The 15,570-nt window shown below is 35.6% G+C and overlaps 1 protein-coding gene across 3 annotated transcripts in view; it reads right to left on the bottom strand.

The window, feature by feature from the left end:
• Positions 1-15,570, bottom strand: part of CDH13 (cadherin 13) — a 523,969-nt gene that overhangs the window by 433,438 nt on the left and 74,961 nt on the right. For all 3 annotated transcript variants that reach the window (XM_062618325.1, XM_062618323.1, XM_062618324.1), the window contains exon 2: positions 705-813. In XM_062618325.1, the coding sequence (XP_062474309.1) occupies positions 705-813 (109 nt within the window). The remainder of the gene's footprint in view (positions 1-704; positions 814-15,570) is intronic.

Here is a 15,570-nt window from a genome sequence, read left to right as displayed (position 1 = left end):
AGTCATTGACGATTGGATAAGGTACTAGCTTATTCTGACAGTCTTAAAGTCCCAACACAAGAGAACTGAAAGAACAAGTTGTAGCACCAAAGTATTCAAATGAGCTAAGACCAGGACTGAAAGAAAAGTCCTGGTGTTATCTTAAACCTCCTTTAGTTTTATGGTTTGAGTTTACAGCACCAGATTGGATTTTATAATGTGACACCTGGTCATTGGAAATATTACTGAATAGTTGTACAATGCATTTAGTAACAATTTGCTGTCATTGATGATCACAAGCTTCATCCAGCCTCTGAACTTCATGTAAAATCTTTGTTTTGCACCAGATTTGAATTAAACTTTTAAGATACAAGTTTCTGAGTTTCAGAGGTTAATTAATAGTGAAATATTTATAGGAAAGCTCCGACTTCCACATTAAAAGAAAGACTATAAAAAAATTCAGTGTAAATTTACTTTAAGTAGATGATCCTAAGTTGTTACAATATTCATATTATCCTAGTGCATTATATATAGTATTTTGCCACCACTAATACATGGACAAAACTCTGTAGAGATATAGGTTTAATGCAGGAGAACCCTGATAGAATTGTGGCAATATTCAAAATCTTATGTACAGAACCAGCTTTCTGATAAATGGCAGGAGTGATATCAATAAATAAGAAATTATTATTTCTGCACAATGATAACATATGAAAATAACTTACGTTTCAGAACTGGTTGGTCCTCTGTGAATTGAAATGGTTCTTCAATATAAAAAGCCTTTTGCTGGAATCCAGGGACACATTCTAAATCTGCACACACAAGCAGCAGAACCTAAGGGGAAAAGAAAAAGGAAATGGAGTTTAGCATCCACTCATTCATCCATCATATTGGCTTCTGGGAATGATACTGGGTTTAGGCTTTGTGCTTATGAAAGAAAACATTGGTCTCCATCCTTACAAAACTTCCCCTTCAGATCTTGCTTACCATTTATTTTTGTGAGGTTTTTGCTTTTATGTATGTGGGCTGGCACAGAAATTGCAAAATAGTATCTTTTAAGGTTCAGTTCAGATTACCAATAAACAATATTATTTATCTTAGTGAAAACATAGGATGTAATGTTGTTAATAATGTTAAATTAAGCACTTTTGAGTTTAAACAGATAAGAATGGGCAAACAGTTTCAGAAAGTTAATCACCAGGTTAGAGAAGGAATTATTCATTCACATCACAGTAGTTTCCTCTATAAAACAACTTTTTTGATAACAAATGTAAACTGTTGGGTTAACTATCTGAGCCACAGTTTGCCCATTTTACCTGGAATCACGGGCTTGTTTACACCCAGGGAAGACTGAAAATGAGATGTGTGTGGGGAAAAAAATCATAGTAGGGGTGGATCTGCAGGTTAAAGTTGAATGCAGTTTGTGTTAATGTTAGTACATGATCAAAGTTCCCTACCACCACAGGAACACTGCAGCAAAGGAGGAAGATTCAAAGCAAAATAAAATTGGTTGGAAACAGGTACGATGCTAATCTCGGTCTCTGAAAGTTTGTGCTCTGTCCCTGAATAGAGACAACAACCTGAAAGGTTTTTTTTTCTCGGCAGCTTTTAAGTGAGAACATGGGGGTAAGAACGTCCAAGAAAGAAGCAGCAAGAAAAAAAATCACAAAGTTTAAAAGGTTAAAGAGAGAGGCATAAAGAGGCAAGTTCAAGAGCAGGAAAAGCTAAATCTGTGGTTTTCAACCTATATATGTGCAACCGCATTTCCAAAAGTACTTTTTGTTTCAGAACCTCCAAAGATGTTTTCAAAATCCTGACATTCATGTGGTGTACAGAGCACTCTGATTTCAAAGTCTTTATAGCGAACCCCTTCTTGTCGGACAGCTAAAGAAAAATCAAGTAGAGAAAGCACACATAGCAACCAAGAAAAAAATGGTCAAACACAGGGGTTCCAAATTACTTTTGCTCTAAAATTCAAGTGGCCCTGCACAGATGGGTCTGTTTACTCAAGACATCCTCAACACAATTACAGTTTTAAAAATAAAGCTCTCCAGCTGTAGCGTGAGGACAGTTTCTTCCCTATACCACACAGGTGAATGCTGAAGGCTCCTTTCTCATTTCCCAACTCACAAACCGCACTCTCACTTCTCCCAGCCCAATAGCAGCATCCCACACGTCTATTTCCACCACATTATCATTTGGGTATGCTGATCCCAATCCTACAGAGACACCCTGCAAAATGTTAACATCTGTATGTTTCCCTCTTAACCACTACTCACAGTCCATTTGCTAAATCAGAGCAATTCATTATCTGCTCTGTCCTTTTATGCACTTCACTCACTATGAGTCTTATGTGATCCCATTTATAAAAACCAAAACCAGCAATACCCCACCTGGTCTGCATTAGTTGTTCTTATTGAAACCAACTGCTGGATCATTTGTTTCATGTCAATGACTTTTGCCATAAGAGCTTGCCTAGAAGTGCTAGCAAACTGTGAGAAACAGGCAGAGTATTTCATGTTCATTAAGCCGGTGGTAGCTAAATTCAGTGTACAGACACCTCTGCCTCCCATCCTGACCTGCTCCATGCTTGCCCCCTCGAAGGATCAGCAAGAAAGAAGACGAAGACTTGAAGTAATACATCAAGCGAAGTACAATACATTTGACTACTATTCACTTCAATATAGCCACGTAACTGCTGCCTTTCTTACAAATGCTTAAAAGCACACTGCCTAATCCCTTGTTCAATTATTGACTTTATTGGAATTATTATTGATTGGAATTATTGAACTTATTGGAAGTTCTGAGCTCTGTAAGGGATGGAAAATGGACATGTCACCTTTGGTCTTCAAATATGAACCATCTGCAAATGTCAATATTCAGAACCCAGCCTCAAAATTGTTCATAAAGCTTGATTACTGGTCATAAAAAAGCCTAAAAGCGTACATGGCCTTATATTCATTTAAATTGTCACATGCCCAGCAAGATGGCTATACATGCGTTTTCTGCACACACTTTCTGTGCACAGGTGCATTTTTAAGGTACTGTCTCACTCATGGTGTTGCTGAAGTATATGCATTAAAATACAATCACGGCAGAAGGAAAATTCTTCTGATCTCAAAACGCAAGCAAAAACTGCTGCAAAGTTATATAACAAGCTCCCACCAGAAAAATAGCCCAAGAAATATATGCTGAAATCTAATTACAAACAACTCTTCCCCTAAAGGATTAACACAGCAAGTAAGAGACAAATCATGTTCTGATCTCCCAGCTACTGGCATCTTAAAGTTCAAACTCTAGTCTTATGGAGCTATAAATAAAAAGCCTGCTTTGGACATCATGTATGTGAGTACTTAAAGAGGGAATATGTCTACTTTGTCAGATTTGTGACAGTACAAGTTGACTTTGAAATCTGGGCAATCTAAATAGGTCATGAGTTAGCTTCTGTAAGCCTGATACAGAAGCCTCACATAATACAGATGTAGCAAAAAGAAAATGACCTTTACTCCCTTTGAAATAATTACAAGACTCAGGCTTGGCCTTGCTGTGAAATGGAACGTTTTATTCTACTTGTGCAATTCCAGGCACTTTCTTTTTTCTCAATGTGTCAGGCAAGATGTTAAATTTGTCATCACACAGAGTTTTTAATTAATTATCTTTTAAAAGCATAATTATTATTTTAATTTATTTTTCTTATGAAGAAACTACTTCTGTTGAAGTAAATGTATCTCATTAAAATAATTTGTTTCATTTTTTCACCTTGGGAGAAAAAAAAGTCTTTTAATATACCTTGGAAAAAAAAAAAGCAGATACATGTTGAAAGCAAAGAGAACATTGTTCAAAGCAGAATATATTCTGAATTTCAGCAGTATGTAGATTTCATAATTTTGGCTATTAGGAAAGGGTTTATGGGCAATAGCTTTCTAAAGAAAGACATCAGCTAAATATGCTGAAAATAATGTTTAAACATCATGTATGTAGAATCCAGAATATATCAATATTGTTCACCGGTCAGGTAAGTACTCAGCAAGTAGTACAAAATGATCCTTCACCCACTAGTAAAAGAAATGTTCCTGAAAGAATGACAATTGTGCAGCAATCATTAGCTCACTCATGAAAATCTAAATGAGCGGAAGTCTGAAAGCAAAGCAGGGAGTCCTCACTATCCAGACCTGTAGATCCTACATTCACTGACAAGCAGAACCAAATCTTGCATAAGCTACTGCTTTTCAGATATGTACAGAGCAAAGTCTCATTTTTAATATCCTGACCACTCATCTTTCAGAATTTATTGCCAGTCACTATAAGGAAATGTCACAAGTTCAGTTAACGTCTCTTCAAGTTTGGTCACTGGGCTAGAACTATGCTTCTGATGAATTATGAATCCTATGGAACACCGTTGGGTTTTCTTAGTTAATAAAACAGCACACACATGCTGGTGACCCTGACTGACCTCAACATTTACACTGAAAGCTGCTCACATTGAACATGGATTGGAAAGCAAATGAGGCTGGCCATTTTATACCATACTGCAGAAGAAATTCATAAATCCTGTGATGTTTAGCTACCTTTGAGTATTATCGCATCTCAAAAGCCAGGGTTCTTCTAGCTCCTCTGCTGGTGACTGAAAGTTAGCCTCTGAAGTTACTTTCCAAACAATTCCAGAATCTCTATGTCCTTTTTGACTTGTCCAGTCACTGCACATGCAGCAATGCCATTCAGGTTGTTTGGTTGGCCGCATCCTCACTTTGGAAATGAATTTCCCCACCTTTTATTGTAAAAACCCCTCACATCTTCATTAGTCCTAGCTGTATGAGATCAACTGTCACAAAAGTGCAAGCTTCAGGATATTAACTGCATTCCGCACACATTCTTATGGTGTGAAATTCATCCTTGTGCAAGGCTTTATTTAATTAGAGATGTAAATGGTGCAAACACCTGTGAAATTCAGCTGTCCAGACACGAATTTTACACACAATGAGTGCAAACAGATCTCATTCCATAAGGTAATATTCTGTAGGACCACATTGTACCTCTGACTTCAGGAGAACAATCTGAAAGGTAAACAAGCCAACATAAAACCCCACAAAAGAAGAGTCAAAATAGAAATCACACTCATTTTTAGTAACAGCAATAATCTCAAAATTTCAAAACTTGGGAGTCACTTTTTGAGAAATGAAGGGTTTATGTGGTTCTGTGGGGTTTTTTGTTCAGAGTGTTTGGTTTGGTAGGTTTTTTTTGGTTTTGGGGTTTCTTTTTTATTCAACTCATTTACTTGGAAGTGAGTAAAAAACACTGAGAACTGAGAGGAAAAAAAGTATTCAAAATAATAAGAACTGCCAACACTCAATTTAATTGCACATGACAAAATATTTTTATCACAGAGATCAAGATCTTTGAATCTTAAAACTTTTCTATCTTCAGGTGTTGCAGCACTAGACCCACAAAAACATATAGGGAGGGAGCCACCAGAGAAGAAAAACAAGAAATAAGCAGCACACAATCACAAGTATTTACAGAGACGTGATGAAATCTTGCTTTCACTGAAGTCAGTGAGAGCTATTCGCTGATTTTAGGTTTTTACTAAAGATTTAAATGAGTTATTTAAATGAAATTAACAAACAGACACTTAACAGAATAAAAAGAACACTGCTTTAAATAAGGTTCTGATTTTGTATTATGCAAACTCCAATTACAGTGTCAGCAGGTCCTAAGGCAATTGTTTCATCAAATCACATACAGATTGGACTTGAAGTTCTCCTTGTCTTCTGTATTCTTTAACATCAATTGGAACAGAAAAAAAACTCAAACCTTAAATAACTTATCCTCTGACTGGCATAACCACCTAAGGTATTCTAACATTGCATGAAGTTATATTGAATTATTTATCTATCAAAATGTCTAAATTAAATAAAACACAAAATGCATTAATTTGATTTCCAGGGTGCTACAATTTGAGGACTTTTTATTCAATTATTTTCATATTCGATGGAAAGTTTTAACTGTTTTAGGCTTTAACCTCTCTCCTTTTTATCAGGAAAGAGGTTCAGAAAAAAAGTATTCACAATCTCTACAGCTCTTCCTCAACATCTGATAGTGAATTCCAGTCATTTTTGTAAGAAATGCTATTAAGATTTGGCACTAAGATTCTTCAAGGATGATAAATATTCTTTTAAAGGGCCTACCTATCCATTTACCACATAGCTCTGTCCTAAAAGTGAAAGTCATGCTTGGAGTACTGAAGAGTGGGCTATGAAAATGCAGATTAGAATAACTTTATTGGTTCAGATGAATTCAGTTTTCCCGTCATTAAGTGGTGTGACTGTGGTAGGCATCCATTAAGTGGAAACAAAATATGACAAAATCTTTTGTGAGGCTAGAGCAGGAGCTTTCTTTTTTTGAGTACTTTCCTTGTGAATGTATGTTTACTATAAGAATTTTGTCACATATTCAGTAAAAATGACACTGGAAATCCTGTTAAGCTATTCAAGAAGCAATTTGCCAGCACTAGTATCTGGACAGACAGCTACTTTCCTTCTGAAATTCAAGACCTCTGGAAGAGGCACTATCAGGTTGCTAAGATAATGACTTGGGGGTCTGTTCAGAGCCTAGAATGACTCTGGAGCCCACACTGCTGAGGGCGAAGGATGATAATTGTACTGGAAAATATGGGAGCCCTTCCCTGTCACCGCTGTTTGAAGCCAGAGTTGTGAAGATTCACCTCTCCCCAGGCACACACCTGCCTGGAAACCAATCACTTTTCCTGTTCTTCCAGCCACGTCTGCTCCCTGAATGAAGTCACTGGGTCACCGTGTGAAGGCCAGTGCCCACAGAATAGTACGAAAAGTATGGTTGGGTGCAAGACCAGCACAGTCTGCACTGCAATCTGGTTACCATAAAATTAAGTTCATTAATAAACTCTAATGCATCTAATACATCGTCCACCCATTCAAACTTGAGCTAGCTTAGAGTTCTTGACTTGGGAACCCATAAAAGCCTTATACAGACCTGAAAGTAAACCCCACCCCTAGTGTCATAAGCAGGCACAACTTAATGTCTCCCAGCTGGATCATTCGGTCCTGATCATGAGTAATTCTTCCTGCATTCCACAACTCTGGATCCTTAATCTGATGGTCATTTTGTAACTTCCAGAATAAATTTGTTCATGGTCAATTTACAGCCATTTATTCTAGTACAAGTCTTGTGTCATAACTTAATTAACCTTTCTCCTCTCTAAATCTTCAACTTATTAGGCTAGACAAACTGAGCTCTTTCATTCTCGTTCTGTAAGGATACATTTCTTTGATCATCTCAGTAACCTTTCATTGTGCCTGCTTAAGTTAGCACATGTGCAAAATGCAGAAAAAAAATCCAGATAAACATTCTCCAGGGTGTGGTAATGATACTAATATTTCCCTAAGCCCAAAATATGTTGCCTAGTGCTTCCTAAAAATCCACTTTTCCTTTTTAAAGTCTTGTCATACTGATGGGTCACAATCATTCCAAAATTAACTAACATACAACATGAGCTGAAAAATTTGACTTCAATGGAGGTATTACTTCCACTTAGCTACAACAATGTTAAGCTGCTTTAGCAAACAGTGTCAGGATTAATCTGTATGAAATACAGACACAGATGCAAACCTTCATGCATTGTCAAATCTATGCCCTTTCTGACCAGATGGGAACTAACCCTGCTCATAAGTGACTGGACCCCATCTTCCAGCATGGACCTCAAGTTTAACCTTCCCTCTCAGTAGAGCTTATTAGCTGAGACTGGGTATACTGACAGAGGAGAGCTTCCAGGCTTAAGATGGCTTGCACCCGTATGGCTCAGAGTGCAAAAGAAACTTATTGCTTCATCTACATAGACATATATGAATACCATCCAGATTTTTGTAATCCAGGCAATAACTATCAACCTGATTCATTAAGTATTTGAATGATTAATAACAGAAACCAAAATGTGTTACTTGTGCTCAAAGTAATATTTTAAATTACTCAGTTACTTAGCAAGTAAATACCTACCATTTGTGATTAGTAACCCATTTAACAAATACAACTCCTCAATCAGAAGAACAGATTGGGCTCCAAGTTTGCTTTTTGTTTATTTTAGACGTTATGAAAAAAGTAATCATATTTTGCTGAAACCCATTCACCACTGGAATGAGATTACAACTGGTTAGCCTATTTAGAGAAGCTGCATAATAAATTCATTTTACAGGGCACAGAGTAATGCAAATGAGCCATTCAAAAGCACTCCCACACTGGTGAAAGAGGCATAAAAAAGAAACATTGGAAGTCAGAGTCCTGAGCTGGTTATACTGCAAGGTATGGAATTTCTGAAACATAAGCTGCATTAAGACAATAACCTCTTCAAAGACCTGCTTACACCAAATGTTTTAGTTATTTATTAGCTAATGAAATAAACAGGTTTATCCTATTTACCAGTTGTAATGACTTCATGAAGCATTTAAATGGCTGAAAGTATGGATCTCTCTTTTAAAAAAGGAAAAATTTAAGAATTATTTAAACACATTTATAACCTTTCACATGCAGTTGCATGGGGCAGAGTCATTTTTTAACACAGGAAAACACTGATGTTGCAAAAGACACTAGAGAAAAAAATTAAAATCATATTTCTTACAACAGATAGTGGGATGGCTGGAAACAGTAAGGAATAGAATACATGTTTAATTTCCCAAAAGTGTGAACATTATCAAAGAAAGTGCAACCTTCCACCTATCTTTTTTTATATTTCACAAAGTACAAAGCAATTATTACTGCACCACAGAACTGAACTTAGTGTAACACTGAACATCTGTCTTCTGCACTGGTAAGCTAAAACTGAAAATGAGCTTGCTGAAAACAATTTTTCACAGAATAGCTTGAGTTTCAGTATGAAACACATACACAGTGCTATCACCTTGAAGCATTAAAAAATCTGGAACCAACTCCCAGTATTCAAAAATAAAAGGACAAGTGAAAATGTCTGGTTTTCAGCTTCAAAACATCTGTTGAACATTTTTTGACCTTCCCCTACACTGTCATAAATGCAAGGCTTTTTTCTTCCAAAATGAATGCTTTCAAGTAAGTCCCTCAGTTCCCTCAAGGGTATTGGGAGAAACACAATCCTAACACCCAAAGACTCTTAAAAATTGGGAAATTGCTACAAGGCAAGAATCCCAGTGCAGACATGTCTACCAATTTTATTTGACTTCAACAAGAACAGGACAAGATATTCTGTGGAGCAAGCTATAGACTGTTTTTTGCCCAAAGTTATCTGTCCATTACATAGTTTTTTTTTTTTACTACAAATCATATTGAACAATAGTAGTATGACAGTGTTAAAATAAATAATTCTGAAGTCCTGCTTCCTATAGATTTCTGCTTAAAAAAAAACAAACTCATAAGTGGATTCTCTTTCAGTAAGGACAGGGCTCATTAATTATCTTGATCTTTCTTCCAGTAGGTATCTCAACACATTATCTTCTGATCAACTTTCCATTTTCATGAAACACTGAAAGAACTTACCACTTACAACTCAGCCTAGCAACTATAACTAAAATTACCCAGTGGTTTCAAGTGTTGCAAGAGGGAATTATGAAAGACATAATCAAGCAATAAGAGATAAGGCTTACAGAGTCTCAGAAAATCAGAACAAACCCCATGTAAGTGGCCCTTTGCGGTATATGGTACTTCTTCTGCTTGTCCTATTTACTAGCTCCAGGAAAAAAAGAGGTGTATTCCAGTTGTTGTTTTGGTTGGTAAAGTTTATGGACATAAATAATTTCAGAATGTAAACTAAATGCAAAAGAAATTTCTTTTTAGCGAAGAGGATGAAATATTGTTTCATCATGTACAGACTACATGCCTATAGGAGAGCGAACTGAGCTTAGAAACCAGCAAAGTATGAAACAATACAAACTAGAAAATGCTCACCTACATGCTAAATTTTACTTCAGGATGAAACCTTAAAACATAGTGAATAAATAGTCCACAATTTAAGCCTTTATTAGATGTACAGGCTGAAGTAATTGTCACTGCAGTCAGTTACCCTTTGTGGTCAAGTACACCACACACATACATATTACCTATTTTACCTTTTCTTTACAATGCATACAACACAAGTTCCAGGAAGGAATATGGAAGTAACCAGCTGTTACTTGCCTGGTCCGCTTGCTTAAGGAATACGATTCTATAGATCAGCATGTTACATTGAGCTATACAATTACTCTATAATCTCATTGAAGTCCTTTTTTGCTCCTCCCCACCCCTCCCCATTTATGCCTGTCAGAATAAAGCACCGCAATTCCTCGTTAACCTTGATGGCTGATCAGCTGCTGCAAGAAGTTATCAAAGTTCCAATAAAATAGAAAGACCATAACTGATCAACTTTGAAATAACTACAACGGGGGAAGAAATATACTTGAATGAAATGAAGATATATGAATACATACATGTATTTCTGTATTGCACATACATATTTAAATATATGTATATCTTTAAACTGTTTTAACAAGGATTGTTTGATAAATTCAGAGGATTTATAGCATAATTTAATCTTATTTAAGCCTAGAATTCAATTCCAAAGGCAATTATTAAAATTTGCACTTTTGTGTTTTCTTGTTCAGTGCTGGTTTTCAAGTGATTTTATTTCCTTTTACTGAAGAAGAGTATTGACTGCACTTTATTATTAGCAAGCTAGTTACCATACATATTTTTAATTCATTTAACTGATATGACCCAAGTTATATCACTGCTCATTTTACCAAAGGCTTGTGCATAAAATTACAACAGGCAGTAATTTTCAAGCTCCTATGGTCAATCAAAAATAAATAGAAAAGGATTAAAAAATAAATAAATAAAGGACCCAGGTCTTTCTGGCAGTGTCAGCTGCTGCTTGAGGAGTATTTCCAGTGAATTGCAAGAACAGAGTCAAAAGCTTAAAAGAACCTGTACTAACTCTCCCAAGTTTAGAAAAAGCATTACCGGGGGAAAAACAGCATGTAGTTGTACATTTTTGAGCATAGCACAATAAGGCAAAATCTCTAAAGCTTATAGGCTCCTGTGTGCTAACACTGACATTACTACAAGGATGACCTTTCCAAAGAAATAAAATCCATTAATGCTAGGAACATGATAACTATTAAAGAGCAACACTTAGCAGCCAAAGCGGGGAAGGCAGAGGGCATGGAAATCAGTCTGCTAAATTAATTAGAACATAAATACTATGAAAGCAAGACCTTGGTCTGTAGCCCTCTCTTTTCATAATTGCTTGCCATTTAAAAACTGAGTGAAATCTTTCATGTAAAAGATACAGCTATTGACCCATATGTATTTGGAAGTTAAAGAAAGTCAGGACATGTTGAGGATGAGATCTCATGAGTACTGAGAATGCCTTAGTAACACCTTATTGAATACCTACTGTTCATTTACTTCTTTCGACCACCAAGGAATGATGATGCTGGGAAATATACTGCAAGATGGTTGTTAAATATTTTTGATTGGTTGTAGAAACAATCATCACAAAGTTATCTGTACCCATGAGAACATGACTTATTTTTCTTACGTGAAGGGACAGTTCAGTCAGTCCTGAGACATAATATGGTTGTGTCCTGCAAACTCCATTGAGAAATCTCTACAATATACTAACATTTGCTTTTGAAATCCCTATTTTAAATCAAGTTAGGTTTCTGTGGTGGTTAGGAAACAATATGCTACGCAGCTTCCCTAGCATTGTAGGCAGCACTTTCAGTACGTTTATTAGCTCTACAATTATCTGTATTTACCAAATCTATAATCTGTTCCACATGAGATTTGACAGGCAACAGACAGAAGTAACAAGCACAAAATGCATGAAAGGTTGTGAATAATCTAAATCTGTCTTACATCTTGCTTTTGCAACCTATACCTAAATATTAATATCATCACTAGAGTGGTTGAGAGAGGTTTAAAATTTCTGGACAGAAATCATACAAGGACATGATTTTACATCTGTCTAGACTGAGCAGGTAATAAGGCCTAACATAATTCAAATTTGGGGAATCTGAAAATGCCTTTTTTTTTTTTTTTAATCAGAGACACAGGCTAAATAATTTTAGTGCCTATGCTATTTTATTTGCAGGGTTCTATTTTATTTTGTCTGAACTACATATAATAATGACGGTACTAAGAATTCCTACACCAGGATATACGCATTACCATTTGCTATAGGGGTTAATTTAATATATTGGAAGTTTACATAATCAGATTTTTTTTGTTCATTTTGACAAATTGAAGCTCTTTCAGTCGTACAGAAAGAATAAGAAATCTAAAAGATTATTTTTTTTTTAAATAAGTGATTCAGCCTGGAAGTGATTGGGGTTCTGTGCTTACACGGTATAAAGCAATTCAAAATTATTTAACCTCTTCAATTTTTTATAAGTACTTTCATTTGAAAAAATGATTGGGGTTCTGATCATGCTCAGCATTCAAAAATTTTCAATTATTTAAATGCTTCATGTTTGGGACTGAATCCCGGGAGGCTATAGTGCATTATAATACAGTTTGAAATTATACAAGAATTTTACTTTTTACATACTCTTTCATTTCCTAAATAAGAATCAGATTACAAGGGTGAAAGCTCTTAAGCATTTCTCTATGAATGTAGAGAAAATTCAGGTGTGACGCCTGAAAATAACACCGGAGATATACAGAGAACTGAGAAATACAGTTGACAAGTTACATTATTAATGACCCTCCACTTTATTCTTCCCTAGTATCCTTCATTAATACTCTACCCATATGCTTACATTTACTACCAAACAAAAATCCAACTGTACAAAAACTGTAACTGTTTTTGTACTTTCCATTGAGATATTCAACAACTGTGAGAGCAATTGAACCTCTATTTTAAAATGTGACAACCTGGAAAGAAAAAAACCTAGTGACTAATTTCTTCAAATATCTAGTCTTTATATTTCATCTCCTGCTTCTTAGCAGAAATGACGTAGAAGTAATAGGATAATTTCTCATCAAGATAAACAACCCAGTGTTCTTCTGCATATTCATTTGAAAAGATAGTAGTTAGTCCTTAAAGATATCAGAACACCTTACTAATCATAGGCTTTTAATTCTGCCTATCCAATTTCAATTAGTAAATAAACACTGACATACTCAATTGCACTGCATCGAGCTCCCCTTTATCCAGTTAATCATGTTCACTGCAACTATTCCCTATGCTGAGGTTTCAGAGTTCCTAGCTAGTGTAAATCCTCGGTATTGTACCTTTTGATTGAGAAACAAAAAGGCTAACATATCTTATAAATAAAAAACATATGTGCTGGGTTCATGAAGAACTGTCTTCTCCTCTCTCCCAATAGTCTGCTGCTATGCTCCATGTACAGAATTAAGTTGCAAAGCACCACTAAACTAATCTGAAATATTTTGCTTAAGTAAAGCCTCATATTATAGCAACTAAAGAAGCTGTGAGAAACCGTAATTAGACTAAGTGTCCAACAAATATTAATCAGTAAAGTAATATTCTATTATTAAGCAGCAGTTACTCACAGTAGGAGTTTCTCTTGCAAGAAACAAGATTAGGAACTGAGCCAAAAGCAAACCAGAAGGCACACCAAATTAGGTCATTAGGTGCCTCATTTTAATTTTTTAGTGTTTTCACCTGTATTTTACTTATTTTTTGTTGCATTTTAACAGAGAATGTGTAAGCAAGCTCTAGGCTGCAATCATAGATCTGTTGATCAGTCCCAGTGTTTGCAGTCCCTGAGATAAGGATTTTCTTTCCACAATTCTAATCCAAGAGACAATCTCAGACCACACACCATGGGCAAGCCACTTAACCTCCCTATGTTCCTCCATCTGTAAATGAAAATAATACAATTAACACACATAGCAGGGAGGCTCTGTGATTTACTCAAGTGTTTAAAAGATCTGAAATCTTGAGTAAGCAGTACAAATGATGACAAATACTGGTTATTTGAGGCACCACCAGTAACCATTCTGAGCACACAAGAAATAGGATCATGTCAAATACATCAAAACCTGGTTTAGTGTCTTTTTTCCTTTTTTTTAGTTATACCCTCTCTCTGCACATCAGTTCAAAAATAACAATACCAATTGCATAACGAGCCTCCTTTGCAAAGATCAGTTTAGATTTTTTGTCCTTTAAGTGTATTTCTCTACAGTGGGAAAATGCTGAGAGACAGCAGACTAGAATCTACCAGGAAGAAGTGTCCGTGATTTCATGTAAGATCCTGCTATTTTTCAGTAAAAAATTATTTCTAAGTTACCCTAGTTAATACAGATATGCAACAATACTGTGCAAGACCACAGATTTACTTGGTGGCAGTATCTGTAATGCAATGACTTATAAGAAAACAAGTTATCAACCAACTAACTGTTCTCTCTGCTTCCAAGTTACTTTACGTAGATTCTGATAAGCAGTAAACTTTTCCAGTAGAACTAGTCCTATCCAGAACTGCTTTTTCATACAGCACATTAAATCACAGATTGTTACCCGAGCTGTTATGAAATAGATATAGCTTAGATGAATTCTTATTTAAAAAAAAAGTTATATATATAATACACTAGGAGGTTGTGTATATATTGCTCTTTTATGTATTCATTACCGCTAAAGATTCATCCCTGTCTTCATAGGATGGAAGAAATATCTACAAAACACAGGATTTAAAAATTTGAAACTCCAAATTATATGTTGTTTTCTAGTCAGGCTAAACAGCTGTATTTATGTAGAGATATTCAAGACAAATATCTAGGCAGTACAATCTTTTCAGCACCATTGAAATTATAACAAAGCCCAACTTCTAGTTCTGCAGTTTCCAGCACTGAGAGGTTATTTATTACTGACGAAATAACAAGAAAACTGAGCATACTATCCACAGCTGCCAGAATTGCCTTTTATACATGATGAAATGACACACATCGATTAGAAGAGTCATTCCAGTAAGTTCATGTATTCATTATTACCTTTTCCCTTTTGCACTCATTACTGCCTTGAAAACAGTAAAGGCTTCATTAGTAACTAACATTAAATCAATGTTAATGTACGAAATTGAAGAATAAAACTCTCGCGACAGGTTTATGCTCTATGTGATACTCAGTTGCAAGCCCACACTGGACAACTTTAAAATTCCAATTTAGAGTACTGATCTACACTGACATGTAGAGACATGAAATTTTGAAAAACAAATCCATAATGCAAATGAGAAAGCTATGTTATCTTCTGCCAACAACAACATCACAATCCCTTATTGTATCCACTGGCCACAAATAAATGCCAAGTAGCAACAGGAACAAACACTGTATAGAGCAGATGGAGAATGAGAAAGTTCTTGATCAGATGTCAGGGAAACTATCCATTTTACTACTTTTATTATAAAAAAATCCCACTGAAATCCAGAAATAAAACAATAGGCACAGTATATTCAGCGCAGGATATCTACTAGTAGAAAAGTTCCTACAAAGCAAGAAGTTAGCGCTACAATTTATTCCCCATGTAGTGAGATCAGAAAGCACTTGCTGGGTTTAGGTTTTGGTGTTTTTTTAAATCAACTGATAAAGAACTAAGGG

This window comes from Pezoporus occidentalis, unplaced genomic scaffold (genome assembly GCF_034315485.1).
Source record: "Pezoporus occidentalis ecotype Australia unplaced genomic scaffold, CSIRO_AGI_Poc_V1 ctg20, whole genome shotgun sequence".
Lineage (NCBI taxonomy): Eukaryota > Metazoa > Chordata > Aves > Psittaciformes > Psittacidae > Pezoporus > Pezoporus occidentalis.
Note: the sequence above shows the minus strand (reverse complement) of the source record. Positions and strands in the feature narration are given on the sequence as shown.